Below are 27279 nucleotides of genomic sequence, written 5' to 3'. Positions count from 1 at the left end.
TACTAATGTTTGAGCTGGTAAGGATATAAGCAATCTAATCCATCCACCTTATTCTTTAGATGAAGAAACGGGAGCTGAGTGTGATTATGTAGTCTGTAAGTAATGCCAGGATTTAAATCCCATAGCTTCTGACCTGAATCTCTGCCAGTGATAATGTTACCAGTGGGAGAGTCTGCGATGTGTGAATGGAGTTCTTGGTCCTTGGATTCCCCCATGAGAAGATTTACATGGGGATCTGTGCTCTAATAAAGACAGAAGAAAAGTAGCAAGCACAATGCTTTGTTTATTAAAGCAAAAGTACACCATGAAGGTGGGAGAGCAATCAGGTTTTCTGAGGTAGAACCAGCCCCTAGATTGTTTTGGGATTGGGTATTATTGGGTCTTTCTGGGCTGCGAGGAGCTATGACATACAGTGGGGTGGTCTCTGATGGAGGCTGTGTCCAGTCATTTGGGGAATTCCTCCCACAGGTTGGAAGGATGAGTTTTGACCCTGCTAGGATTGTACCAGAGCCTACTGGCAGCCTTTCTCTGTGGTGGGGAGGGGCTATACCTGCACTGCAAATGAATTATTAAGAGTTTAGAGGTTTCCCTGGGGCAGAGGTGGAAGAGGAGGGCACTTGCTCAACACCCACAGCTATCTATCTACACTAGTCTTTCAGCCGCAAGGTCTTGGAAGTCACCTCTGGATGTTTTGCCACCACCCCTGGGCTTTTATTGTGTAGCTTATTTATCACCCTTGTCTCCAGCTCACTGTCTCTATCATTACCTCTTAAGGACTTGGGACTCTGCCTTAGGGCATTCCTCCCACTCCTTTTTAGTTCCTACCACCTAACAATAACTTCCTTTTAATAGCTTTCTCTAATGGGTAATAAAGCATCTGGAACTAGCAGTAAGTATGCATATCCAGTGAAGGATGCAGTTGTCTTTTATCAGTTGGCTATTTGTGCTTACCCGAATCCTGCAGGAAATACTTTGCAGCTTTTATTTTTGTCTTTGACTTTAGAAATTAGCAATTTTTCATACAAGTAATCTGTTCATCGGTTGTTGATAAAATATGTGATAACTTGTGTGATATGTTCAGCTGCCTTGAAAGTTTTTCCGTATGCTCCTCCCTAAACTAGCATCACTAAGAAGATATGAGCTTACTGCTCTCTACCTTTTCTTTAGTTTAAAAAGAAGATATAAAACTAGAAGTAAAGTATTGGAATATAGCACAGTATTATTCCGAAGTAACCACAACTAAGTGCCAAAGAGAATTTCCATTGTTCAGAAGAGAAAGAGACTAGGTTAGGATGGAAGCTAATGCAGGGGAGAGGAAGGAGATAGGTAATTAATACTAGTAGTGTTGTCAGGAGTAGATGTGATAGTGGTAGTAGTATCTATACCAGCAGTTCAGTACTTTAATTCATTGTGCTTTTATCTGAAAGAGCACAGTCTCCAAAACTAGATGTTAACATGATTCTTAAGTTGATTAACATTAACTAATAAAAGTAAAAAAATAAAAACTAGATTAACTACATGTGAACTCCATAAATGTAAGTTGTTACCATGGTTGTGGTAACATCAAATAATACCTTTGAATGGAATTCTTACCAAGTTACTAAAATACTTAAAACATGAATTTAGACCTATTAACATATTAACTATCAACTAATGTTACCTTACTAATAACTATATAAAGTAACATTCTGAAATAAAGTAGCTATATGTTATTAGTTCTATTCTTTACTAACAGTGATTTTATTTTATTGTTAAATATTTTATTGAAAGTAAGAACTTTAAATAAACATCCTCTGTGTTTGAAAATTAAGTGAATGGTTTCTGATGCTGAACTTCAGTTTTCACCATAGATTTATTACACCACATTATTGCAAACAGTGAAAGAGTGAAATTCTCTACAGACTTCTTGTGATATGGTAATAAGTTGCTACAATTTCTAGAATTTACAACTGTCTATAAAGGAAACCTTGAAACAGTGTAAGGTGTATGATAAAGCAGGCTGACAGAGTATATAGTAGCACTGAAATAATTTGGCAGTGCTGTGTTCTGATCATAGTACCTGATGATAAGATGGTATGTAGAGCTATCAGCTTCTGAGATAATAGGAAGAAGAGAGGAAAGAGTTCAGTTATAATAGTAACACTAATCTCAAATGTTTATATTTTTATTTTTAAAGTTTACAAAGCACTGTTGCAGTATTTATCTTATTTTACCTTTACCTGTTTATGGTTTGCATTTCTTTATGTAGTTTTAAGTTTCTGACCTTTATCATTTCCCTTCGCTCTGAAGAACTTAGACCTTTCTGGTAAGGCAAGTGTATGGGCCACACATTCCCTCCATTCTTGTTTGTCTGAGAAAATCTTTTATGTCTCCTTTACTTTAGAAGGGTGATTTTGCAGACTACAGAATCCTAGGATTGTGGGGTTTTGCCCTTCAATACTTTAAATTTGGGGTTTGTTTTGTTTTTGTTTTACTTTAAAATATTTGACTCCAATCTTTTCTTGCTTGCCTTTCTTCTAAGGAGAAGTTCAGTGTAATCTTTATCTTTGTTCCCCAATAGATAAGTATTATTCTCCCTTTGTCTTCTTATAGAAATGTTTCTTTTTTCTTTTCTTAATTTAAATTTTAGTTAGATAACATGCAGTGCAATATTGCCTTCTGGAGTAGAATCCAGTGATTCATTACCCAGTGCTCATCATCACAAGTGCCCTCTTTGATACCCATTATCTATCTAGCACATCCCCTCTCTTTTGTTTGGTTTGTTTCCCTCTCTTCTTTTTTTTCTTTTCTTTTACCCCTTTGCATATATTCATCTATTTTGTTTCTTAAATTACACATGAATGAAATCATATGGTATTTGTCTTTCTCTGACTTACTTCACTTAGCATAATACACTCTAGCTCCATCCATGTCTTTGCAAATGGCAAGATTTCATTCTCTTTGATGGCTGAGTAATATTCCATTATATATAATGTATATAATGTATTAATATGTATATATAATATTCCATTATATATAATATATATTATATGCACACACACACCACATCTTTTTTTTTTTAAGATTTTATTTATTTATTCATGAGAGAGGCAGAGACACAGGCAGAGGAGAAGTAGGCTTCCAGCAAGGAGACCAATGTGACTCAATCCTGGATCCCAGAATCACACCCTGAGCCAAAGGCAGATGCTTAACCCCTGAGCCACCCAGACATCCCCATACCACATCTTCTTTTTACATTTATCAGTCGATAGACATTTGGGCTCTCTCCATAGTTTGGCAGTTGTTGACAATGCTGCTGTAAACATCTGGTTGTATGTACTCCTTCAAATCTGTATTTTTGTATCTTTTGGGTAAATGCCCAGTAGTGCAATTCCTGGGTTGTAGGGTATTTTCATTTTTAAGTTTTTGAAGGAAATTCCATACTGTTCTCCAGAGTGGTTGCACCAGTTTGCATTCTCACCAACAGTGTAACCGGGTTCTACTTCCTATGCATCCTCACAACACCTGTTGTTTCTTGTGCTGTTAACTCTAGCCCTGTTGAGGGTTTTTATCATGAATGGATACTGTACTTTGTCAAATGCTTTTTCTGAGTCTATTGAGAGGATCTTATGGTTCTTATCCTTTCTTTTATTAACATGATGTATCATGTTGATTGACTTACAAAATTGAACCTCTTTTGCAGCCCAGCAATAAACCCCACTTGATCATGGTGAATAATTCTTATAATGTGCTGTTGGATTTGATTTACTAGTATCTTGAGAATTTTTGCACTCATGTTCATTAGGGATATTGACCTGTATCATTTATTTCTGCTCTGATCTTTATTATTTCCCTTCTTCTGCTGGCTTAACTTATTTGTGGTTCCTTTTCTAGCTCCTTTGGGTGTAGGGTTAGGTTGTATATTTGAGGCTTTTCTTGTTACTTAAGGTAGGCCTGTATTGCTGTGTACTTCCTTTTTATGACTGCTTTTGCTGTATCCCAGCAGTTTGGGGCTATCAAAATGACAATATTTTCATTTGCTTCCATGTATTTTTAAATTTGTTCTTTAATTTCCTGGTTAACCCATTCATTCTTTAGTAGTAAGTGCTCTAACCTCCACATATTTGTGATCTTTTCAAATTTTTTCTTGTGGTTGACTTCAAGTTTCATAGTGTTGTGGTTTTAAAATATGTGTGGTATGAGCTCAATCCTTTTGTGCTTGTTGAGGGCTGATTTATGACCTAGTATGTGATCTGTTTTGGTGAATGTTCCATGTGCACTTGAAAAGAATGTGTATTCTGCTGCTTTAGGATGAGATGTTCTGAATATATCTGTTAAGTCCATCTGGTCCAGTGTGTCATTCAAAGCCATTGTTTCCTTGTTGATTTTCTGATTCAATTATCTGTCCATTGGTGTAAGTGGGATGTTCAAGTCCCCTACTATTAGTGTTTTGTTGTCCATGAGTTTATTAATTGAGTTATATACTTGAGTGCTGCCAAGTTGTAGGCGTAAATAGTTATAATTATCAAATCTTTTTAATGGATAGACCCCTTAATTATGATATAATGCCCTTCTTTATCTCTTATTGTAGTCTTTGCTTTAAAATCGAATTTGTCTGATATAAGTATGGCTCCTTCGGCTTTCTTTTAACATCCGTTATCATGATAGATGCTTCTCTGTTCCCATACTTTCAATCTGCAGGTGTTTTTAGGTCTAAAATGAGCCTTTTGTAGGCAGCAGATGAATCATGTTTTTTTATCCATTTGGACACCCTGTGTCATTTGATTGGAGCATTTAGTCCATTTACATTTAGAATGATTATTGAAAGATAAGAATTTAACGTCATTGTGTTACCTGTAGAGTTCGTGTTTCTGGTGATGTTCTCTGGTCTTTTTCTAGTCTTTATTGCTTTTGGTCGTTTTTCTCCACTCAAAGAGTTTCCTTAAAATTTCTTATAGGACTGGTTTAATGGTCGTGAACTCCTTTAGGTTTTGTTTGTGTGGGAAACTTTCTCTCCCATCTATTCTGAATATTGGCCTTGCTGCATATTTTTCCCATTGAGCATGTTGAATATTTCCTGCCATTTTCTTCTGGCCTGTCAAGTTTCTGTGGACAGATATGCTGTGACCTGATCTGTCTTCCCTGTAGGTTAGGGACATATTTTTCTCTTGCTGCCTTCAGGATTCTTTCCTTGTCTGTATATTTTGTAATTTCACTGTGAAATGCCATGGCAATTATCAGCTTTTGTTGAATTTAATGGGGGTTTTCTGTGCTGCTTGGATTTTGACGACTGTGTCCTTCTTCAGATTCGGGAAGTTTTCAGCTATAATTTTCTTGAATTAACCTTCTGCCCCTTTTTATTTCTCTTCATTTTCTAAGAATCCTATGATACAAATGTTAGTCCATTTAATAAGTCGTTGAGTTCCCTAAGTCTGCCTTCCTGATTCATTACCTTTGTTTCCCTCTTCTTTACAACTCCATAATTTTATCTTTTTTGCTTTTTTGTTTTGTTTTTAAGAGAGAGCATGAGCTTGTTAGGGGCAGAGGGAGAGTGAGAGAATCACTGTAGAGCCCAAAATGGGATTCTGTCTCAGGTCCCTGAAATCAACGACCTGAGCTGAAATTAAGTCTGATTTTTAACTGAGCCATCCAGATGCCCCCATAATTTTATCTTCTGTATCACTGATTTGTTCTTCTGATTTGCCCATCCTCATTTTTATGGCATCCATTCAGGTTTGTATCTCAGTTATAGCATTTTTATTTTTTATTTTATTTTTTTAAATTTTTATTTATTTATTTATTTTATTTATGATAGTCACACACACAGAGAGAGAGAGAGAGGCAGAGACACAGGCAGAGGGAGAAGCAGGCTTCATGCACTGGGAGCCTGACGTGGGATTCGATCCCGGGTCTCCGGGACTGCGCCCTGGGCCAAAGGCAGGCACTAAACCACTGCGCCACACAGGGATCCCCGGTTATAGCATTTTTAATTTCAGCCCAACTAGATTTTAGTTCTTTTATCTCTGCAATAAGGGATTCTCTGGTATCTTCTATGATTTTTTCAAATCCAGTAGTATCCATATAATTGTTTTAAATTCTAGTTCAGACATATTACGTGTATTTGTAGTCATTAAGTCTCTGGTTATCACTTCTTCTTATTTCTTTTGGGGTGAATTCCTCTATCTTGTCATTTTGGAGGGGAAAAAAGCCAAATAAAAGTTTAAAATTTTTAAAAAATTAATAAAATACATTAAGGAAGCTAGATCCTAGATGTGTTTTTATTTGCTTTTTTATGAGAAGCTTGATAGAGAAAATGTAGTAAGAAAGAAAAGAAAAAAATTAAAGATTATGTATAAAATAAAATTTAAAAAATAAAAATATTAGAAAAACCTTTTTCTATAACCACAAAAAAAGAAATGAAAAAAACCCCAAAGGGTACTTGAACCTGTTCCCCTAGAGCTGAAGCTTTGCAGCACTCAGTGATTAGTAGGGTGATGGGTAGACTTGGTATGTGTGAGGGGTTTTTGCTCGTCTTTTGGGGGAGAGTCTTGCTGCTCTGATTAATAGGTGGAATTGCCCTGGTGGAAACGTACCTGCAGGGCACAGTAGGGCTGGGCTTGTAGTTTCAGCTTCCTCATTTAATTGATGGCATTGTTTAGCTCACTGAGGTGGGTCAGAGTGGCAGGCTTCAGAAGAAAATGGCTTTGCCTGGTTCTCTCCAGGGAAGGAAATGGGAGTCACCCCTCTTCAGTAAGCCCTCACAGGCAAACAGTGACCCCTCCTGTATCCCTGATCCTTGCCTTCATCCTGTGTCAGAGCTACCCAGCTGCCCAGTGGTGCAGCATTCCTGTGTTTTGTTTCAGGCGCAGTTGAATGTCAAAATCCCACACTTCAAAGATCCCCTGCTGCAGGGACCTGCACTGATCTTCTGGGAGAAGATCTCCCTGCACTGTGGCTGGTGCTGGCTTGTCCCGGAAGGCAGTCACACAACTGCATCTTGGTTCAAAGTTTATGGTAAATTGCAACATACAGTTGGGGCCAGGGTCTACTGCTCTCTGCAGATGTCTGTTCTCATACTGGTGAGAGGGATAGGTTGATGGCTCCCACAGGGTCCTTTGCCCCCACAGAGGCTGTGTCACCTCTACCAAATGCACCCCAAACAGAGGAACTGCTTTTCCCCTTGTGACCCTGCGGATCTTCAGACTGCCTCCTGGTAAGTCTCCAGCTTTCTTTCCCACTAGAGCACTGCTCAGCGACCCAGGCATAAACCTAGCAATGTCTCAGACCTCTGAAACTTCAGAATCTGTACTCTTGTTTATAGAAAACTGGTGGTATTGTTACCCTCTCCTTTCTCCCTCTCAGTGTTTTGTTTTGTATTGTTTTGTTTTGTTTTTCCTTGTCTGTGGTTTTTGGGAGTAGTTTTCTTAGCAGTCTCCTGTGTGTGTTTTCAGTGTTCTCCCTAGCTCCCCCCCAACACCACTTTCTCTCGTCTTTCTCTTTCACTACTCCCTCCATGATCAGGGCTCCTTCTCCTGGTGAGTACCTCTAGCTCTTTTTTTTTTTTTTTTTTTTAAATTTTATTTACTTATGATAGTCACACACACACACACACACAGAGAGAGAGAGAGGCAGAGACACAGGCAGAGGGAGAAGCAGGCTCCATGCAGCGGGAGCCCGACGTGGGATTCAATCCCGGGTCTCCAGGATCGCGCCCTGGGCCAAAGGCAGGCGCCAAACCGCTGCGCCACCCAGGGATCCCCCCTCTAGCTCTTTTCTTCCACAAATCAACCCTCTATAGTTCCTTCCTTCCTGGGTCATTTTTCCAGATTGTAGACCTGCAGCTTTATTCTCTAAGACTTCAGATCGATTTCTTGAGTGTTAAGAATGATTCGACATTTATCTAGTTTTATTTGAGGGAGGAGGCAAACTTAGGATCATCCTACTCCTGTGCCATCTAACCTCTCTTCTCAGAATTTTTGCTTTATCTTTTATTTTCTGTAGTTAGAAAATTGTATGATAGGTGGAAGGTTTTTGTTGGTTTGTTTTTTAGCATTTATCCTGCTTGGTGTTCTCTGACCTTCTTGGATTTGCAGTTTGGTGTTCAACATTTATTTGGGTAAATTTTAAATCATTATGGCTTCAAATATTTCTTCTCTTCCTTTTTCTCTTTCTTCTCCATCTCATACCCCAAAAATATGTATATTATACTTTTTATATTTGTCCCACTTGAATATTGTTTCTTTTTCAGTTTGTTTCTCTTTGTTTTTCCATTTTGGAAATGTCTATTGACATATTCTTAAGCTCAGAGATTCTTTCCTCAGCTATGTCCAGTCTACTAACAAGGTCCATCAGAGGCATTCTTCATTTATGTTATTGTGTTTTTGATCTATAGCACTGATTCTCAGAGTTTCCACTTCTCTGCCAATATTATCCCTCTGGTCTTGTATGTATCTACTTTTGCTGTTAAAACCCTTAGCAATCATAGCTGTTCTAAATTCAGTCTGATAATTCATTCCAACATCTCTGCTATATCTGAGTCTGGTTCTGATGCTTGGTCTGTCTTTTCAAACTGTTTTGTTCCTAGCTTTGCACAGTGGCAGCATCATAGCCAATGAGGTTTATTCGAGGCGTGATTATTGCTAATTAAAAACTTTTCTCAAACTGTTTTGTTCCTTTCTGTTTGCCTTGTGATTTTTTTTTGAAAGCTAAGTATAATGTACATATAGGATGACAGGAACTCTGATAAATACGACTTTAGTAATGTGTTGGTGAAGTGTGCAAAGAAAAGAGACATTCACTAGTCCTGTGATTAGGTTTTACCTTTTAGTGAGCCTGTGTCCCTGTGCAGTGAACTACTCCAGTACCTCTATTCCTACCTTAGGTGGAACAGGATGGCCGGAGTGGGACTAAATGGGTTATTTCCCTTCTCCCAGGTAAGCTAGATACTGAAAAAGCTCCAATAAATTGGGCTCTACTTTTCCCCATACCATGACAAAACCAAAGGAAGTTTCTCCCTACTCTTCACTAAGAGAACCTTGGTAAAATTCAGAAATGTGAGGACCCCCACGGGACAGGATCCCTCTGCAGTTTTTGATGCTCAGGTTGAGAGTCTTTTCAGCACTTTGTCAATTACATACAATTCAGGTTCTGCCCTGGTGCTGGGTTTTTGCTCCAAAAAGTGAATTTCTCTGTATGCTTTCTTTCCAATTTTGGGGGCTGCTGTTTGTCTGCAACCTCACTTCTCTGATGAATCTAAGAAGAGTTGTTAATTTTTCAGTTTGTTCAGCTTTTACTTGTTAGGATGAAGTAGTGACTTTCAAGCTGCTTATCTGCCAGACCAGAAACTGAAAGTGTTGTTTTATTTATCTTAATTATTATTTTGGCAGTCATAGCATCAATATGACAGTTATTATTGTACTAATCAAAAGCTAAGGCTCAGAGACAGAGCCAGCTATAACTTTAAAAAAAAAGAAAAAAGTACCATTAAATATACTAAAATACAGAGCTTTTTAAGTTTCTTCTACATTCTCTCAACTATCAAGGTGTCTTTTATTTGCTATTTAATGTTGTTCTAAATACATGAGTTCGAGGCCCACATTGGGAGTAGAGTTTACCTTAAAATAATGTTCGAGATAAATAAAAATAAAAAATTTACATCAACATAAATTTTACCATTCATCTTTATGTTGTAACGCAGGTTTTAACTGTAATCATAAGAGGCTTTAACTCACATTTGGAATCATCATTTACACCCTTGGTATTTCTTAGCTTGTATATGCATGGATATTTTGTTATTACCACAATAGTGAGAATAATGCCCAAAACTATACTCTTTTTATTTTACTTCTTAATATGTACATATTCCATGTTTTTGATTAACTGGTGAGTAAGGAAGCACTGAAAGGAAAGGTACTTCTCTCTCCTGTCATCATTTTTACTGTAAATGGTTGGCTGATACAGGGAAGTGACATGAGTAAGAAAGGATAGGAGTCTTTGGTCTGTCTTGTTTCTTAGAATACTACTGCCTTCTGCTTTTTAAGTTCTTATGGAAAGAGAAAGCCCGGCCTCTTTAGGGCTCTTGATATCCTGTTTACCGTGTTGTAGGCCTAATATGCTTACATTGTACCCACTTGGGTCCTTACACAGAAATTCTGTGCTCATAAAACATCATGACCACTGTATGCAAACGGGCAGCCAAGGGCACATATTGCACATACCTTCTGTGCTTATGTTTCATTGTCTTATTGGATTTACAAAATCAAGTTCAAAGATAAAATGAAGAAGTTCAAGATGCAATAGCTGTTAAACCTTTTGTGGGACTCTCTGGTTACTCTCTGGTTACTCCCATGAAGCTAACCCTGCTCAGAGATACTCTAACTTACTCAAAGCACACAGCTGGGAAGTGTCCAAGCGTGGTTTAGACTTAGGTGTTTGGCTAATTTTCCTTTCTTTTTTCTTTGTATTTCTTGTTATTATTTTTATAAATTCTTGTGTTGAGGGCTGACTTTGCATGCATTGCTGTGAGGGGAGCTGCTTATCCACATATAAAATTCTGACCCAGAAGCAGGTCATCTGTGAAAGGTGTAGTACTTGCTTCCCATAACATGTGTTATGTGATGGGCAAGGTGGTGGCCCCTTCCAACTGTACTCTACTTATTTTTTTTCTTTCAGTTATATTTTGCTATTAAGTAGTAATTATAAGTAACTCTTTTTCTTTCTCTGAACCTCCAGGCTACTGTATGAGGCAATAATAAAATAGCAAGATGAATGTTAAAGACAGAGGTATAGATACAGCCTACTCCTTGTTTTGGAATTACTGACTCTTTTTCCAATCTTGCTAATTTACTACTGAGAGGCTGGCTAGGCATTTGCATGTGGTCCACAGTCTTACAGAACTTTGAAAGATCATTATGTCCTCAAGGAGTTTACCATTGCTAGAACGAGAGGAACCCCTTTACACCTGAGTGTTTTAAATTAGATACTTTTAAGAGTGAAACCAGGTACTATTAATAGTCAAGTTGGAATAAGAGGCATTAACTGCAGATGTCCTGAGCAAACTGGGACATACAGTCACCCACCTCATAATGCGTTATTCAAACACGTGTTGAGCTTCTAAGGATGACATTCTTGTGACTTTCCAGAAGGCTTCCTTTTTTTTTTTTTTAAACACCGTCATTGTGCTAATCCACACTGAACCACAGTTATGTTTATGTCTGTTTGCTTGATTAGAATATGGGCTTCTGAAGATTAGGAACCAAGTCTCATTCATCTTTGTATCCGTAGTGCTTTATAGAACCTGGCATATAACTGTAAAGGCTACCACCACAACACCACTGACTGCCATTTATGAAAGTATTTATTATGTATCTCCCCCATTATGAAAAAGACTCTATTATTTTACTTAATCCTCACAAAAAGTAAGCAAAGTAACTATTATTTTACCAATGTAGGCATTTGATGTTTATGTTAAATTGTGGAAAACCTTGTAGACCTAATGTATAAAAGCACATTGGGTCATTCTTTGAGAAACTGTGCAAACTGAGGTAAGAATTAGAAGATTAGAGATAGGCAAATGTCCAGATTCTTAGAAGGAAAATGTACGTGGATTATGCTTGTATCATTGAGCTTTATGTGAATTCTGTGCAAAATTCAAATGAGATTTTTTTTTTTAATTACTTTTTTCAGAGTGTTAACAGCACTCACTAGGTGCTTACATGGGTTTCTTGGGAACAATTTCTGTCAGACTAAGCTTATTGTTTGAGATTCTTAGATATCTTTCTGGTCAAGATGTAGACAGGTATGCCTGATGAGCAAATTGTAGATTGTGAACTGGATGGACAGCTATACCAGAAATAATCCACTTAATAGAATTGATGTTAGTATCGAGGGAGTTTGTTGCATTCTTTGGGACTCAATCCTGGATTTTGTTCTTTTCAGCATTTGGATTAATTGAGCACATCAATGTCATATTGTCCAAATTTTCAAATAACCAAGCAACATAGATTAGTTAAGACATTGCATGACAGAACAGTTCCTCAGAAAATCTTAAAAATTCCAACAAATTGTACAAAAGTAAAATTCCAAAGTAAATGCATCCAAACCTCAGCTATCCTGAATATAATATCACAAAGGAAAATGTCAGGGAATTTTAGATGACTGAGGACTTGATGTGAATTAGTGGTCTGATATGCCTGCTGAGAGGGTCAAAGCTCCACTTAATCATTTCTCACTTGTTTTCTGCGTGGCTCTATCATGGAGAATAGGGGTAAGTGCCTAAATGTTGCAAGCTGCCTAAAGAGGAAACTTTCTAGTATTTTTAGCATTGTCAAAATATGGAATATGCTGTATCACCATATCCAGTGATTCCATAATACTAGAAAATTTTATTATAGAGAAAATGACCATGTAAGAGAGATGTTACAGTGATATTTTATGCATCACATAATGAATTGAGTAAATGTCTCTGAAGGTTCCTTCTCGTTTTGAAATTTATATAAATCTCAAATTTTCCAGCCCAGTGAAAATTATGTGGGATTGTACTGTCCCTAGGCCATGTAAAAAATCATTTACTGAAAGATGTCCATATGATTGGAGAAATAAAATGTAGATTACAGTTCCAAATTGAACCCAAAAATTCAACTTATGAAGGAATATTAAATTCAAAAACAGAGTACACTATGTATTGAAAAGTTTAATGTGAAAAAGATTTATAAGTACATTAAAAAATGGTAAAGGAGAAAAAAGGAAACTTTAACAAGATTCTTAGTAAAACAAAATAAGATATGCAAATAAATTAGTTACATGCAAGATTATTTCTTATATAAAATAGTTTTAAGCAAGGTTGTGTATAATTTGGTTGTGACAGCATACACATACATATATAGTAATGACAACAATCAGTATATCTTAGGAATTAAGACAGTGATTTTTATTTTTATTTTAATATACTGGTATTAGGCAATTGAGACTACAGGGTAAGCAATAAAGATGACTCAGTCTTATAATAGACTATATGATGAAGTACAACCCAATAGTCTTTGAGTAACTTGTCATTCATAAATTTTTACTAAAAATTTCAGTAAAGGTGAAATCCTATTATAAAGACTTCAACAGGTATCCAGATGAGAGTAGTATTCTGGTAATTGTAATGTTATTGAGTAACTTATTAGAAAATATATTTCAGATTTCAAGTTGTAATGAGGGAGTAAATTAATTTAATCCTACTGTCTGTGCAGAAAGTGCTGTGTCTCCACTCTTCGCCTGAAGCAATTAAGAATTAGAGATTGGTGCCCAAAGGGAAAACAGGGAAGAGTTTTATTAAGCAACAACAGTACACTATCTAAGGGAGAGTGGGCAGCTTCTGTGAGGTGAAATTGGCCCCTACTTTGTTTGGGGGTTGGATATGTATTGGGTTTTTCTGGACTGGGAAGACCTGTGACTTACAGTGGGGTGGGGCTGAGAGCTCCTTGACTGACAGTGAAGTTTATATAACCAGTTTCCCACTCTGCATGCCCTTTCCCATAATATAACTGAAAAACCAGTAAGGAGGATTTTAACTGTAAAACAAGGGTTTGTAAATGACTGTATAGCTAAAGGTCAAGCTGGGGATACCTTCTTCATGGACTATGTATGCACCTTTTTAGGAACAGTTTCTCTAGGCTGTTAAATCCTGTTCCGAGGGGAACATGACCTGGTTTTCTTGATTGTAAAGACATTTCTTGGGGTGTTCAGCTGCTCATTATCTGGTTTCTGCCTTACACTGCTAAAGTACTACTCTGATCATGTCACAGCCAACATACCCCCATGCTTACAATGGTAATAATCATTTTCTTTCTCAGTACAGTTCTTATGCATAACACTTCCTAGGAGTAATATCTTGCTTTGGCTACTCTCTTTGAAAATTGGTATCCTATCTAACTACTATCTCTAGTTGGTTGTTCATGTCCTTCCACAGTGTGGCCCTAGCTAACTTTTTTCAAATTTATCTTTTATTGTTTCTGTACATTTAGACCCATAGGTTCGTCAGATGTGTCCACTGTCTTTTTTGCTTTCCCATACTCAATTTTCTTACTACTTTTAAAACTAACTCCTACCTGCTGGGCTGCTTCCTATCTTTCTTACAGACTTCAAAATAAATATTATTGTCTTTTTAAAGTCCTAATCATCCAATGACCACCATCATGGTGTAAGTTTCATCTCACACCTTTCATTTTGGCCTTATACTCTACCTTGTGTTGAAATTATTTGGGTACTTGCCTTATCCCATCTATCAGATTGTGGGGTTCCTTTTTTTGCAGTGTGTCTTTGTTGCTATTGGAAAAATATACCATGTAAGCATTGGATAATTTTGAATCTAATTTGTGATAAATAGAAATTGTTAAGGAAAAGGAATCATGGTACAGGGGAAGGAGCCCTATCAGGAGAATAGCTACTTTAGACACTTATGGAGCCTTTGGACAAATCATATCAAACTAGTTATGGCATATTTGAGATGTAGTCAGGTTTGTTTGTTTGTTTGTTTGTTTTTTAAAGATTTTATTATTTGAGAAGAGAATGTGTGAGTAGGGGGAGGGGCAGAAGGAGAGGGAGAGAGAGAGAGAGAGAGAGAGAGAGATAATCCCAAGCAGACTCCCTGCTGAACAGGGAGCCTCATGAGGGGCTCAGTATCACAACCCTGAGATCATGACCTGAACTGAAATCAAGAGTCAGATACTTAATCAGCTGAACCACCCAGGTGCCCCAAGATATAGTCAGCTTTAGAAAAAAGTTTTTAATTACCTCTAGAATTTAGGAAATTATATAGCTTTCCTAGTCTTATAATATGTATTAATGCTATTATCTACATTAATTGGTCAACTAAAGCATAGTGAATCACATTTTAGGGGCTCAGCTCTTATTTCTCTTTTGTAAAAAGGTAGCAAATGTAGGAGTTGGAAACTAGGGTTTTTTTTATTCATTTATAATCTGTGGATAATAATTTGAATGAGACATCTGCTCAGTAGAAGTCTAAGAAACTTATAAAATTTCTTTATCTGAGTAGACGTGTATTCTTGCTTGTTAGAAAGTTTTGTTTAATTGTAAATTACCTAATTTTATTAATTAACAGTTGACTACATTCCTCACTTATTAAAAGGCAAATTGCATAATGTTTTTAGTAGCAGGAGAATTTAAAGTGGAAGGATTCTATACATATTGATTGACATCTAAACTAAATGTGAAATATCAAAGTGGTGACAGTTACATGAGGGAAAATGTGGTCAGAAGCTCTCTTTTTATTGTGGCTTTTTTTTTTTTTTTAAGTGAGGTCTTAATTTACTATTATCACACCTTATTATATCCTTGCCCCCAAATCCTAATAAGATGATATTATGTTTATTCTATTATTATTATGTTTATATGTTTATTCTGTTATTCGAGACCTTCTAAAATTTGGTTTTAAGAAATTACATAATTTATATGACAGCTACATTTCAGATATTATTAATAATTTTATCTTGTTATTCTTTGCAAAGTACAACAAAATTGGTATGCTGTAGAACCAAAGGATAAATAATAGTTTGTGTATTAATATTTTGGTTTAAGGTTTATTATATTTATATCCTGAAAACGTTTGGCAAATAGTACTTAGTAAGTATTAATATAAGTCTGGTAGAAATCAGATTATGTTCTTAAGGATTTTTTTCTTTTTGGAAGAGATTGTCATGAAGGCATACATAATCTATTACACATCTGTTTGTTAACCACAATGTTTAACTAGAATATACTTGGGAGTCCTCATGTAGTTCCTCTCTAACATTAATCTGGTGACAAATATATATACATATATATATATATACATACACATATATATGTATATATATGTGCAAGCTTATCTATGTATACATTTAAATTTTTTACATATAAATAAAGAGTGAAAATATATTTTGCTATAGAAACTAAATAGACTTCAGAGTGGCCATAAAGTTGGTGTTTTCAGGATGAACACCGGGCACTTCTGCTTCCTTCTTGATAAGTTTATAAATTGTCATGGATATTGCCTTGTTGCCATGGATATTATAATGAGGGAGAAGGAAAAAACTAATCCTAACTTCCTGTCTTATTTCTTGAGATCTGATTTTGATAATTTTAAATGTTTCATTTTTGAAATGCTAGATTATGCTTTGTGGTGAAGAAAGGAGATTTATTTTGATACTCTCTTCCTAGTTCAGTGTCTGAGGGCTTCTGTAATCTTCCTCTTTAGTCAAAAACTGAGTGTCTTGTCTTTTAGAATTTGGCAGTGTCAAGAAGCCATAGTAGTGGACATGATTTAAGGGCTAGAAGTAGGATCTTTTTAAAATAGGCTTTGCCTCTCAATTTATTGGTGATGTCATTGGGCTTAAATGTACATTATCATGGAATAAAATGCAATACCTAGATAATTTCAGTTTGTTTTTTAAAATACTGAGTTTTCGGGATCCCTGGGTGGTGCACTGGTTTGGCGCCTGCCTTTGGCCCAGGGCGCGATCCTGGAGACCCGGAATCGAATCCCACGTCGGGCTCCTGGTGCATGGAGCCTGCTTCTCCCTCTGCCTGTGTCTCTGCCTCTCTCTCTCTCTCTCTCTGTGACTATCATAAATAAATTTAAAAAAACTGAGTTTTCCTTTGTTTTAGAGGACTGCATAATTTAGAGGACTTCTTAAAGGTGTTTTCCAAACCCTCATCATAGTACTGTATAAGCAAAAAAAATTTTATTGCTCAAGTGTATATTTCTTAGGTAGTATAATTCATCTAAGACTAGGAAAATAAATGCTTTATTTTTGTCATTTTACATAAAGATCTGTTAAAATAATTTTAAGTGTGAGTGAATGAATTTTTAGTTATTAGAAAGTCACTCACAGAAATTGAATAGAAAATTAATATCTTTTTATGGATGTTTAGTTCTGAAAGATGAAATATATATTCTGGCTAGAATTTCAAGATTTCTTACCTATATAGTTTGTTGCTTTGGTATATCCGTCCTTAAATTTTCTCTGTAGTAGATTTCAAAATAAAAATAATGAAGTTAATTTCTTAAGTTTACACTTAGAACAAAGTATCATCTGAATTCAATCTTTGTAGCTCTCACAAATGTATATAAGGTAGTACTTGGATTACTATGAATATGTAAAAGAGTGATCTCTAAAATTATCTCTGCCACGCATCAGTGTGTTTGTGATACTGCCTCAACAAGATTTGAAAATGAAGAGAGATAAGATAGTTTTTACAGTGATGGACTCTTTTGCCTTTTTAATTTGTAGGACAACCTGAGATGCCAGCTCTAAGAGTAATTCGTGTCTGAATTGTTGAAATCCATCTATAATAGCTACCTCTTTTTGGAATAGTCTGTAAGGTTTAAGACAAAGATATTCCTTACTCATATAGGTCAATCCACTGTAGGTAGCAAAGGAACAGACTGTATTCAAAGCAGTATTTCTCAGCGTATGACTCTGGTAAGAAATATATATTATATTATGATCCAGCCTGCATATAGTCACGTTTGCACAAATATGCAAAACAAGGGCAGCAGGTGGCTCAGTTGGTTAAGTGTCTGCCTTATGCTCAGATCATGATCCCAGGGTCCTGGGATTGAGCCCTGCATCAGGCTTCTTGCTCAGTGGCTCCCTCTCCCACTTCCCCTGCTTGTGCACTCTCTCTCTGTGTCAAATAAATAAATAAAATCTCTTAAAAAAAGAAAAGCCAAAATGTAAAAGAATTCATTAATACTTACCTTTACTTTTGTACCTAACAATACAATGCACTATTTCATTTTTTTAAGTGCCAAAAAAAAATTCAAATTGTTATCCAAAAATTAGATTTCAAAACCGAGTAATGGGCCATGTCTGCAATTTGATAAAGTATGTTTAGGATATGTCCCTTATTCTACCGTTTTTCTTTACTCTGCACTACTATTCACATGTACTATATTATGTAGTTTTCTGTGGAGATGGTTGATAAAACACCTATTTAAACTGATGCAGTTGCAGTCTAAAGAAGAAGAGGGACTCTGGGAACCCATATATATTTGTGACATCTGGAAGGAAAGAAATTTTCCAAACTGTTTGCAGTAGTTCTAAGGGCAGGAGTCAGGATTACCAGAGGATCTCTTATTTGTTTGATTTGGCTTTTTCTCTCTTTTCCAAACAATGGGTAGTTTCATATTCTGCAATATTTTGAAGGTTGTTCTAATTTGGTGTGAAAATAACTCTTAAACCAGAATTTGAATTTTTAGAAAGAAGCCATTTTGGCCTGAAGAGATTCCAGATTATTATAATGCAGCAAGTAAATAGGAAGGAAGCCCTTACAGATTGGTTCCATGCTTCTTTTCAGGGAAAAAGTTTCAGTAAAATATATCAAAGAAAGAATTTTAAATTGAAGGACAGAAAATAAGCTTTAGTTACTCCTTCCCTATTTGGCATATGATATCTGAACCTTAGCTGATTTGCAAAGTGAATGAATTTGGCCGGATTATTTAAGTTTATTTTCAATTTTAAGGCTTTCTGATTTTAAGTTAATCAAGGATTAGATTTTTAAATGCCCGCTAAACATAAGACACTTATATGTCAACATTTAGAGTTTTACAGGCAGGGGTATGAATTAAGATCAATGAAGACCTGTTTGAGGAAAATGCTAGAATCCTGCTCAAAAATATTTGAAGTTTGTGTGCTTTATGGCCACTTAGTCCACAGATTTGAGTGCTCATCCACTAAATACAGATTGTCCAGGAAAAAAAGGAAGGAGGGATCTAGCATTTTAAGTATTTAGTTGGAAAGAATTGACTCCTTCATTACTATAAACTATACTTTCTTTGAAATTATTTTGCTATAAACAAGGTGAGTCTTATCTCTGTTATAGGTGAGAAATAAAATGTGAAATGGATTATGTTAAACTTCTGAGAATTGTGTATTGTTATAGGCTGATAATTCTGTATTTGTGGTTATTAAAGAATTGATAGTCATGATAGGTTAATTAAATAATATAATAAATAACTTCGAGGGAGACAGTCGGGACTAAAAACAAGAGTAGATATATGTTCTTAGAAATTATATATCCGTATAGCTAACAAAAATATACTCATGTAACAAAGTTATGAACTTTGTTGTAGAAGAAATGATCTTTAGGAATGGTTTGAGAAATGGATATGAGTGAATGAATGTTTTATTTTCTTGGTCTAAGAGAGGTAGGCTATATATTTAATGGAATGTTATTCAGCTATAAGATAAAATGAAATCTTGCCATTTGTGACAACTCGAGGGCATTATGCCAAGAATAGTAAGTCAGAGAAAGGCAACTGTCCTATAATCTCACTTATATATAGAATCTAAAACAAGACAAAACAAACAAACAAAAACAAATGAGAAAACAAGATCATAGATTCAGAGAACAGATGGGTTGGGGTAGAAGGTAGGCAGATGAGTGAAGATTAAAAGGTACAAACTTCCAGTTATAAAATAAATAATTCCTAGGGGTGTAATATATAGCATGGTAAGTATAGCTAATATTGTCTTGTATATTTGAAATTTGCTAAGAGAGTAGGTCTTAAAAGTTTTCACCATTAGAAAAAAAATCTGTATCTGTGTGTAGTAAGGGATGTTAACTACACTTAACTATGTGGTGATGATTTCACAATATATATAAATATGGAATCATTATGTTGTGCATCTGAAGCTAATATAACATTATATGTCAATTATATCTACACAGAAAAAGTGAAAAGAGAGGTAGGCCTTCTAGTGGATAATCCACTGGATGTATGTCTTTTCCTTCTGTCTCACAGGACATTTCTGTATAAATGAGAAAGAAAAAGTTTAGAATGTATAACTGTGACTTAGGTTTCTGAAAACTAGAAGAACATTATATTTAAAACTAACTGATTGTATGGACTCAGGAGGAAACTCTATCAGGTAACAATTCATTAGGCTTTTCTTGGTGCAGAGGTGACTCATATGTCAGCAGTGTGGATGAGGGAAGTAACAGTCTGCTCATGAAGATTCTGAGGCTTGCCTAGCCTCTAGTTGACAGAGTACATTTATCAGTAGCTAGCAAATAATGTGAAAAGAGTTTTAAAAAGTGTAATTTCATATAAAGGATTTAAATGATTAAGAACAATTACATTAAGATTAAATGTGTATATTTGCTATTTTGGGATCCTGATACATGGTTTGTTATTTCACATTCAATGATCATGCTTAATTGTTTTTTGTACAATAATAAAATCTCTGGGCTTCATTACACTATGCTTCATACTCTTCATTACACTATATCAAAATACACATATTTAACTGGGATTTAAAAGCCTTGTTCAACTTATTTAAGAAAAATTAATAAATCTGATTATTTACTTTAAAGCTACAGAAGAAAGAAGATCAGCAGTTGGAGCCTAAAAAAAGTACCAGCCCTAAAAAAGCTGCAGAACCCACTGTTGATCTTTTAGGACTTGGTAAGTAATAAAAAATACAAGTCATCTTAAGAGTTACAAAATTATTGAAATCTTTACTTGAAATGAATATAATGGCTTTATCATTAGTATGCCAAAAGATACCTGTTAACTGAATTTGAAAATGATGTGATTAGTGTGCTCAGTTCCCACAAAAAGGGAAGTCTTTAATAAGGGAGCTAATGTCTGTCAGCACTGTCTCCACTGAAATACAAGTAATGAGTTCCTTGGGGGAAAGAAGAGATATCAAAGTAATCTTCAGAGGCTTAGTAGACTGACATTTCAACATTTAAGATAAAGAGAAGATTTCTTTTTCTCTTCTTTCCCCCCACCCTTACCCCCGCTTCTCTTTATTTAGTTTTCTTGGGGGGGATTCCCTTAGCAAAGTAATTATGGGGTAACCTTACTGTAATATGTGCTGGTTTAAAATAAAATTTAATTTTGGTTAACTGAAGCAGTGAGCTTTATACTTAGATCTAGTGGCTAAATTCCTTTCATTTATTTGAGGACAATAAGAAGTGCTCATTTTAATTGAATGTCGTAATGTTGTCTGCCTGATAAATCAACAGGCTTCCCATTCAAGGAATGTTTATACTGTGCTTACCTACAAATACTGTTAGCTCTTTTTTTTTTTTTATCTTCTCTTCCTACAAAAATAGCTTTAAATAAATGGTTATTTTTAGTAATACCTGAGCCTTCAGCAGTAATTAATGTTTTTCTTTTTTTTAAGTTTGGAGAAGGATTAACAGGAAAAAAAGATACTTAGTTGAACTTCATATACTGCTTTCCTAAAAATTGATCTTTGTTCTTATTGAGTAAACTGTTTTCTGTTTAAAGAATTATAGTTGAATTTTTTATTCATTTCTTAAGGAAACTGGTATATCATGCAAATATATCCTCATGGGTAAAAATTTTCTGTGGTGGTGAAAATAAGTAGTATATATAGTTGTAATTTTGAAAATAGGGCTTCAGTCTAGAGGCTCTGAAATAATTATGTTGAATTCTACTCCATATAATTTCTCCATTTTATTTTCTTTTCTGTAAATGAAAGAAGAAAAGACTTATTACCAGAGTAAGAAAATACTTACTAAAACTATAAGCATGTTTGTCTTCACTATAGCATTTCCTTTCCAGTCTCAGTATCTGGTTTATTACTTTATAATTTAGAAATGTAAGCTGTAAACCAGACCTGACTCTTATCCTACAGATTCATTCATTGATTCAGAAACTACTGATTAAGTAAGTGTCTACTATGTTTCCAGGCACCACTGTAGGCACTAGAGATATAGCTATGAAAAGAACCAATGGAAGTACCTGACATTTTGGAGCTTTCATTCTATATGGGGAAACAGTGAATAACTGTTAAGTACGGTGTTTTATGGGTCATACACAGTAAGTGCTATAGATAAAGTAAAAATGAATAGCTGTAATTTTTAAATAAGGCAGCATTAAGGGTGCTCCCTAAATATTGCTGGAGCAAAGGCTTGAATAAGTTGTGGATATCTGTGGCACAACGGTTTGACGCCTGCCTTTGGCCCAGGGCGCGATCCTGGAGACCCGGGATTGAATCCCACATCGGGCTCCCAGTGCATGGAGCCTGCTTCTCCCTCTGCCTATGTCTCTGCCTCTCTCTCTCTCTCTCTCTCTCTCTCTCTCTCTGTGACTATCATAAATAAATAAAAAATTAAAAAAAAAAAGTTGTGGATATCTGAATGTGTGGAGCGAGAACATTTTAACCAGGAGAATATCAAGTGCAAAGGCTCTGCAGTAGTGGCTTACTTGATGTGTGCAAGAACCAACAAGGATGACTGTGTAGCCAGAGTGGAATGAGCTCTGGGGAGTAGTGACAGAGGAGAGGAGCATCCAGGTGAGGAGAGAGGTGGGTAGATTGTAACAGGACTGGCTTTTCTCTGAGTGTCTTGGAAATATATTGGAGAGATTTGAGCAAAAATGTACATAAACTAACCTTCGCTTTTAAAGAATTATCGTAGCTACTACATGAAGAACAAATTGTAGCAGGGCAATGCTGGAAGCAAGGAGATCAGTAAGGAAACAAAGTAATATAGGTGAGAGATGATGGGGAACTTAGAGTCAGTGGTAACATCAGAGGTTAAAATTAAGTAATCATGTTCTGGATGTATTTCGAAGATGGAGCCAATAGGATTTGTTGACCAACTGAAATTTATAGGGGTTTACCTTTGGGAATGAACCTGTAGAACAGACAAATCTGCTGATTCAGGACCAGAAAAATTGCTGTAGTGATGTCTTGACTAGCCACTGGGATCTAGTAGACAAATGGGGTGGCTGGCCTTAAATGCTCCACTATTGCTGCAGTAATATTGTATAGTATTAACCTCCAGAACTCAGCAGCTTATATCAGTTCACATTTCTTTTCCTTACTCTCAAGTCTGTGGGTCAGCTAGGGCATGGCATCTATGCTAGAATTTCATTTGATTTGTTTCTTACCTTCCAGATGATTGCTGGGGACTGCTTACCAACTGTTGGTAACACATATAGTTGGAGACACATATAGTGTCTCCATTTTTCAAGATCCTATAAGTGGTTCCCTATCCTCTGCCACCCACTGTCAAAACCATTACCACAGCTTTTAGAGTTTGGTGATGGCAGCACCCCTCTTCTAGTATCACTTTCTGTGAGAGCTGCTCATGCTACATAGCAAACAACTCCCAAAATCTGCTTGGCTTGTATCAGTTAATATTTCTTTTGCTCACAGTCTGTGAGTTTCCTGACATAACTCTATTTGGACAATGAGGGAGCTTTGGAAACAGTGTCTTTAGGAGAGAACCAAGGTTCATTTAGGGCAGGAAGGTGAAGGGAATATTAGAAGAAAGTAAGGGTATATAGGGGATTTGCTGGTGACTATCAGTTTTAGACCATATACTGGAAGAGTTCCAAAGGTGGCAGAGATGGGAGATAAGGTCAGAAACAGGGAAATCAGACTTTGAAAAAAAAAAATCAAATTTCAGACTTTTTTTTTTTAAGATTTTATTTTTTCCTGAGAGATACAGAGGGAGAAGCAGAGACACAGGCAGAGGGAGAAGCAGGCTCCATGCAGGGAGCCTGATGTGGGACTTGATCCCAGGACTCCAGGATCATGCCCTGGGCTGAAGGCAGACGCTAAACCGCTGAGCCACCCAGGGATCCCCAAGACATTTTTTTTTAAAAAGCCCTGATAAGCATGGCATTTGATGAGTTTGTGAAAGTCTAGGAGACCGCAGAGAATCAGAGCTCCCTTCCAGCTCAAAACAAACAGTCATTCTAAGTCAGAATTGATTATTAATAGCTACTTTAGGCAGCAGACTATTTGTTTTTCTGCTGCCTGAGGTAAGCATGCCACTCTCCCCTAAGGGGACTCTGGTTTTCTCCTGTAAATTGAAACATGGTAGGGGGTAGGGAGCAGGTGCCCTGAAGTATGACTGATGGTCATGCAAAAATGACAGTATATTCCTAAGTGAATGAGACTGGAACAGGCATTAACTTAAAGCATTTGCAGAAAATATAGAGAAAACCCTTAACCCTTACCATTAGTTTAGTTACACAGCCATAGAGGAGCCATGAATCTTAAAGTTTGCTGTTTGTATTTGGGATCATTTTTATGTCATAATAGGTTAGTCATTAAGATCCATTTTTAATAATTTATCTTCCCTTTAAATGGCACTTTGTTGAGTCCATGTTCTTTTCAACTTATACTGACTCAAGCTAAACCTATTTTCTTCAACTCACCTTTCCTGATCTACTCTCCATCCCAAGGTCAAACATAAATGCTCTCTATATGCTTATTAGTAAGGATCAGCAAGATTTTTATGAAAAGGGCCAAATAGTTTGGCTTTGCAAGCTGTGTGGTGTCTGCAACTACTTAACTCTCCCGTTGTAATATGCAAGTGGCTATAAGCTCATACATAAGCGATTGAGCATGGCTGTGTTCCAGAAATATTTAAAAATAGGCAGTGAGCTATAGTTTGCTGACTTCTGCCTTATGTTCCTGATTTTACCTGGAAGAACTGGTTCATATTTAGGTATTAATTCAAGTTTGAGGCCAGTACAAATATGATTTATTCAGTGCTTTACTCTCTGATACCAGAAGTAGGGTCAGATACTTGATTATTACCTGCCCTCTAATCTTGGAAATAACCTAATGTCTTAGAATTCCTCTTCACCAAGGGCCAGACTGAAAATCCCTGAATACTCTAGACTCTAATCAGACTCCAGACTCCGATACATCTTGACTTGAATGTATACTTCCTGTGTTAGAAGAGAATTGAAATCAGTTTCTGGGGCATGGGGCGGTGGTGTACTTCATGGTCCTTACCTGTGTAGTTATTCTAGGACTGGGCATTACACTGTTACGCGAGTGTCCATTTTTTGTTGATTGCTGCTTAGTTTTTACATGATAAAAACTAACAGTTTAGCAGTTGGCTAGGATAATCCTCCTAGACAAAAATTTTCATCCAGTAGTGCTTTTTCCTTTTTCTTTTTCTTTCTTTCTTTCTTTCTTTCTTTCTTTCTTTCTTTCTTTCTTTCTTTTCTTTCTTTCTTTCTTTTTTTTTTTTTTTTTTTGGTAGAGAACCCCATCTGAGAATTGCTTCAGGGCTGAGCAAATGCTCTAAGCATAAGGCTTGAGAGGAATCATAAATTGCTGGTGTTAAACGTGACCTTACAGGTTTCAGTTCAATCTGCCACCAAAAGTAGAAAGCCCTCCTGCAGAGTTTCTGCCTTGTGGTCGTCCATGCACTGCACGCACACTACAGCATAGCCTGGCCCCTTGCCAGGAGGCTTGGACCAGCAGTCCTGTCGAGCACAGAGGGTATGTGTGTGTATGGGGTGGACCGCAGAAGATGTCTGAGCGGATTGGATCCTCAGTGCTATAAAAGGCATCATGCAAAGAATCAGTATGATCTTGGTAATGAAAATCTAGTTCAGGGTGTACTCATCGCTTACATAAAATCATTCTTCTGCTTACTCAATGTAACCTAGGGAAATTTCTGCCTAAACATTTTGTGAGTTGTATTTTAAATAACTGAATTCTATGGAGGAATAGGTTGAAGTTCCTCTAATTATTCTTAATTCAAAATCTCAAAGGAACATACAGCTTTGGGCAAGTTTTAAAGTTTTCTCATTCATGTTCGTGTTTCGGGAAATAAAAGTATTAACTTCTTCCCACGGTGGATCGACAATGCTAGTTAAATGTAGTTATCAGTGTATAACCTGCTTAATTTTCTAGTAACATATATTCCAGTTTTATATGATGAGAGAGACGAATACATTACTCTTTTTTTCTCTAAGTTTTCTTGTTTTTAAAAGATATTTTGGACAGTAACAAGCTAAAAAATAAAACCCCCCACAGAAGAAACTCTACTTACTTTTAAAGCAGAAAATTTCTATTTTTCAAAGTTCATATGCAGTGGACTGAAACGAGGTTGGGAATGAGCTAAATGCCAGGTGTAGCAGCAGTGGCCCTGGAAAACCACCGGTGTCCTATGAACCATGCATGCACTGACCAGATCAGGAGGATGTTTGTGTAGTTAGCTACACATTCCATTTTTCCAAGGAGAGAGGCAAAGAGAAGGAATACTCTACCTTATAAGTGCCCTAAACAATTATGTAGTCTGTTTTGTTTTTCATATAGAGCTTCAGACCTAATGAAAACTTGTATTGCTTCTGCTCAGAAAAGTATGTTTAGTAAGCTATTATATTAATCCTATCAAAAGGAAGAATTGGTTTCATTTTTGTGAAACAACACCTGTGGAGGAAAAAAAATGCAGGTAGATGAATATATTGTTTTAAGAGAACTGGCAATAGGCAGATCCTTGCAAGTGGTCCTCAGTCCATTCTGGGGAGAAGGAAGAGTAATCACCTGAACTATCATTCCATTTTACAGATGAAGAAACTGAGGCACAGAGAGGTTAAGGTGCCCAAAGTCACCTAGGTAATAGATTATGGAGCTAGGCCTATGTTCTTAACTGTTAATTACACTATGTTGAACTGTGGTACAAAATAAAACTCTAAGATTACTAGATGACCTTATGCCACACAAAACAGACATTGGATTATTTGTCAGATTGATAGCTGGTGGCATTGTGTCATAAGAACAGCACTGGATTTAGAGGCAGTAACCTATAGTTTGTGTGGGCTCTAGTGTTTTCATCTGGGAAGTGGAAATAAGAACTCGTCTGTGGTTGATGGCCAGAATCTAAATGAAAAAATAAATATGAAGCATATAGCATAGTAACTTGCATGCAAGACTGTGCTGAGATTGTAACCTGAATATCAGGTCAGAGGAGATGATTAAGAGATAGCTCAGGCCTTTGAAGATGTGCAGAGAAGACAGTCAAATTATGCTGTGTAACTAGGACTCTTTCAGACTTGTCAGACAGCATGGTCTTTGGCTGATGGACGATTTGTAGCTCCCTTAAAAGCACTGAGGAAATTAGGTGGCCTCAAAGAAATCTAGTCTGTCACCGTGTTTTAAACATTTAGAAAGAAATTTGTTTTATGTAATTTGGTTTTATATTTATATATTCCTTGTCTTTTGAGGCTGTAAAATGGTACAGAAATATATGTATTTAAACAGTTCTGTGACATTTATTCCTTAAAGCACTTCTCAGCGGTCTCAGACAGCAGCTCTAAATTGATCAGTGTGGGTCTCCTGAAGATGGACAACACTGCAGGGCTTGCTACACAGCACTGTGGTATCTATTCATAAAGGCATCCTCTGCTCCAGAGTTGGCCAGAGTAAAGAGATGTGTAGCATACAGGGGCTCAAAAGGGAGGGCAAATAGAGCAAGAGAATTAATAAGATCATCTTTTAAGGCCACTTTAATCAGTTT

At 36.3% G+C, this 27279-nt stretch overlaps 1 protein-coding gene and 1 pseudogene across 4 annotated transcripts in view; both read left to right on the top strand.

The window, feature by feature from the left end:
- SMAP1 (small ArfGAP 1) overlaps nt 1–27279 on the top strand; it is a 175270-nt gene that overhangs the window by 130005 nt on the left and 17986 nt on the right. For all 4 annotated transcript variants that reach the window (XM_041743059.1, XM_041743074.1, XM_041743064.1 and 1 more), the window contains one exon: nt 20344–20434. In XM_041743059.1, coding sequence (XP_041598993.1) covers nt 20344–20434 — 91 coding nt within the window. The remainder of the gene's footprint in view (nt 1–20343; nt 20435–27279) is intronic.
- Nucleotides 8562–8737, top strand: LOC121475540 (annotated as a pseudogene).

Source organism: Vulpes lagopus, chromosome 1 (genome assembly GCF_018345385.1).
Source record: "Vulpes lagopus strain Blue_001 chromosome 1, ASM1834538v1, whole genome shotgun sequence".
Classification (NCBI taxonomy): Eukaryota; Metazoa; Chordata; class Mammalia; order Carnivora; family Canidae; genus Vulpes; species Vulpes lagopus.
The sequence above is the reverse complement of the archived record's forward strand: the minus strand, read 5'-3'. Positions and strand labels throughout refer to the sequence as shown.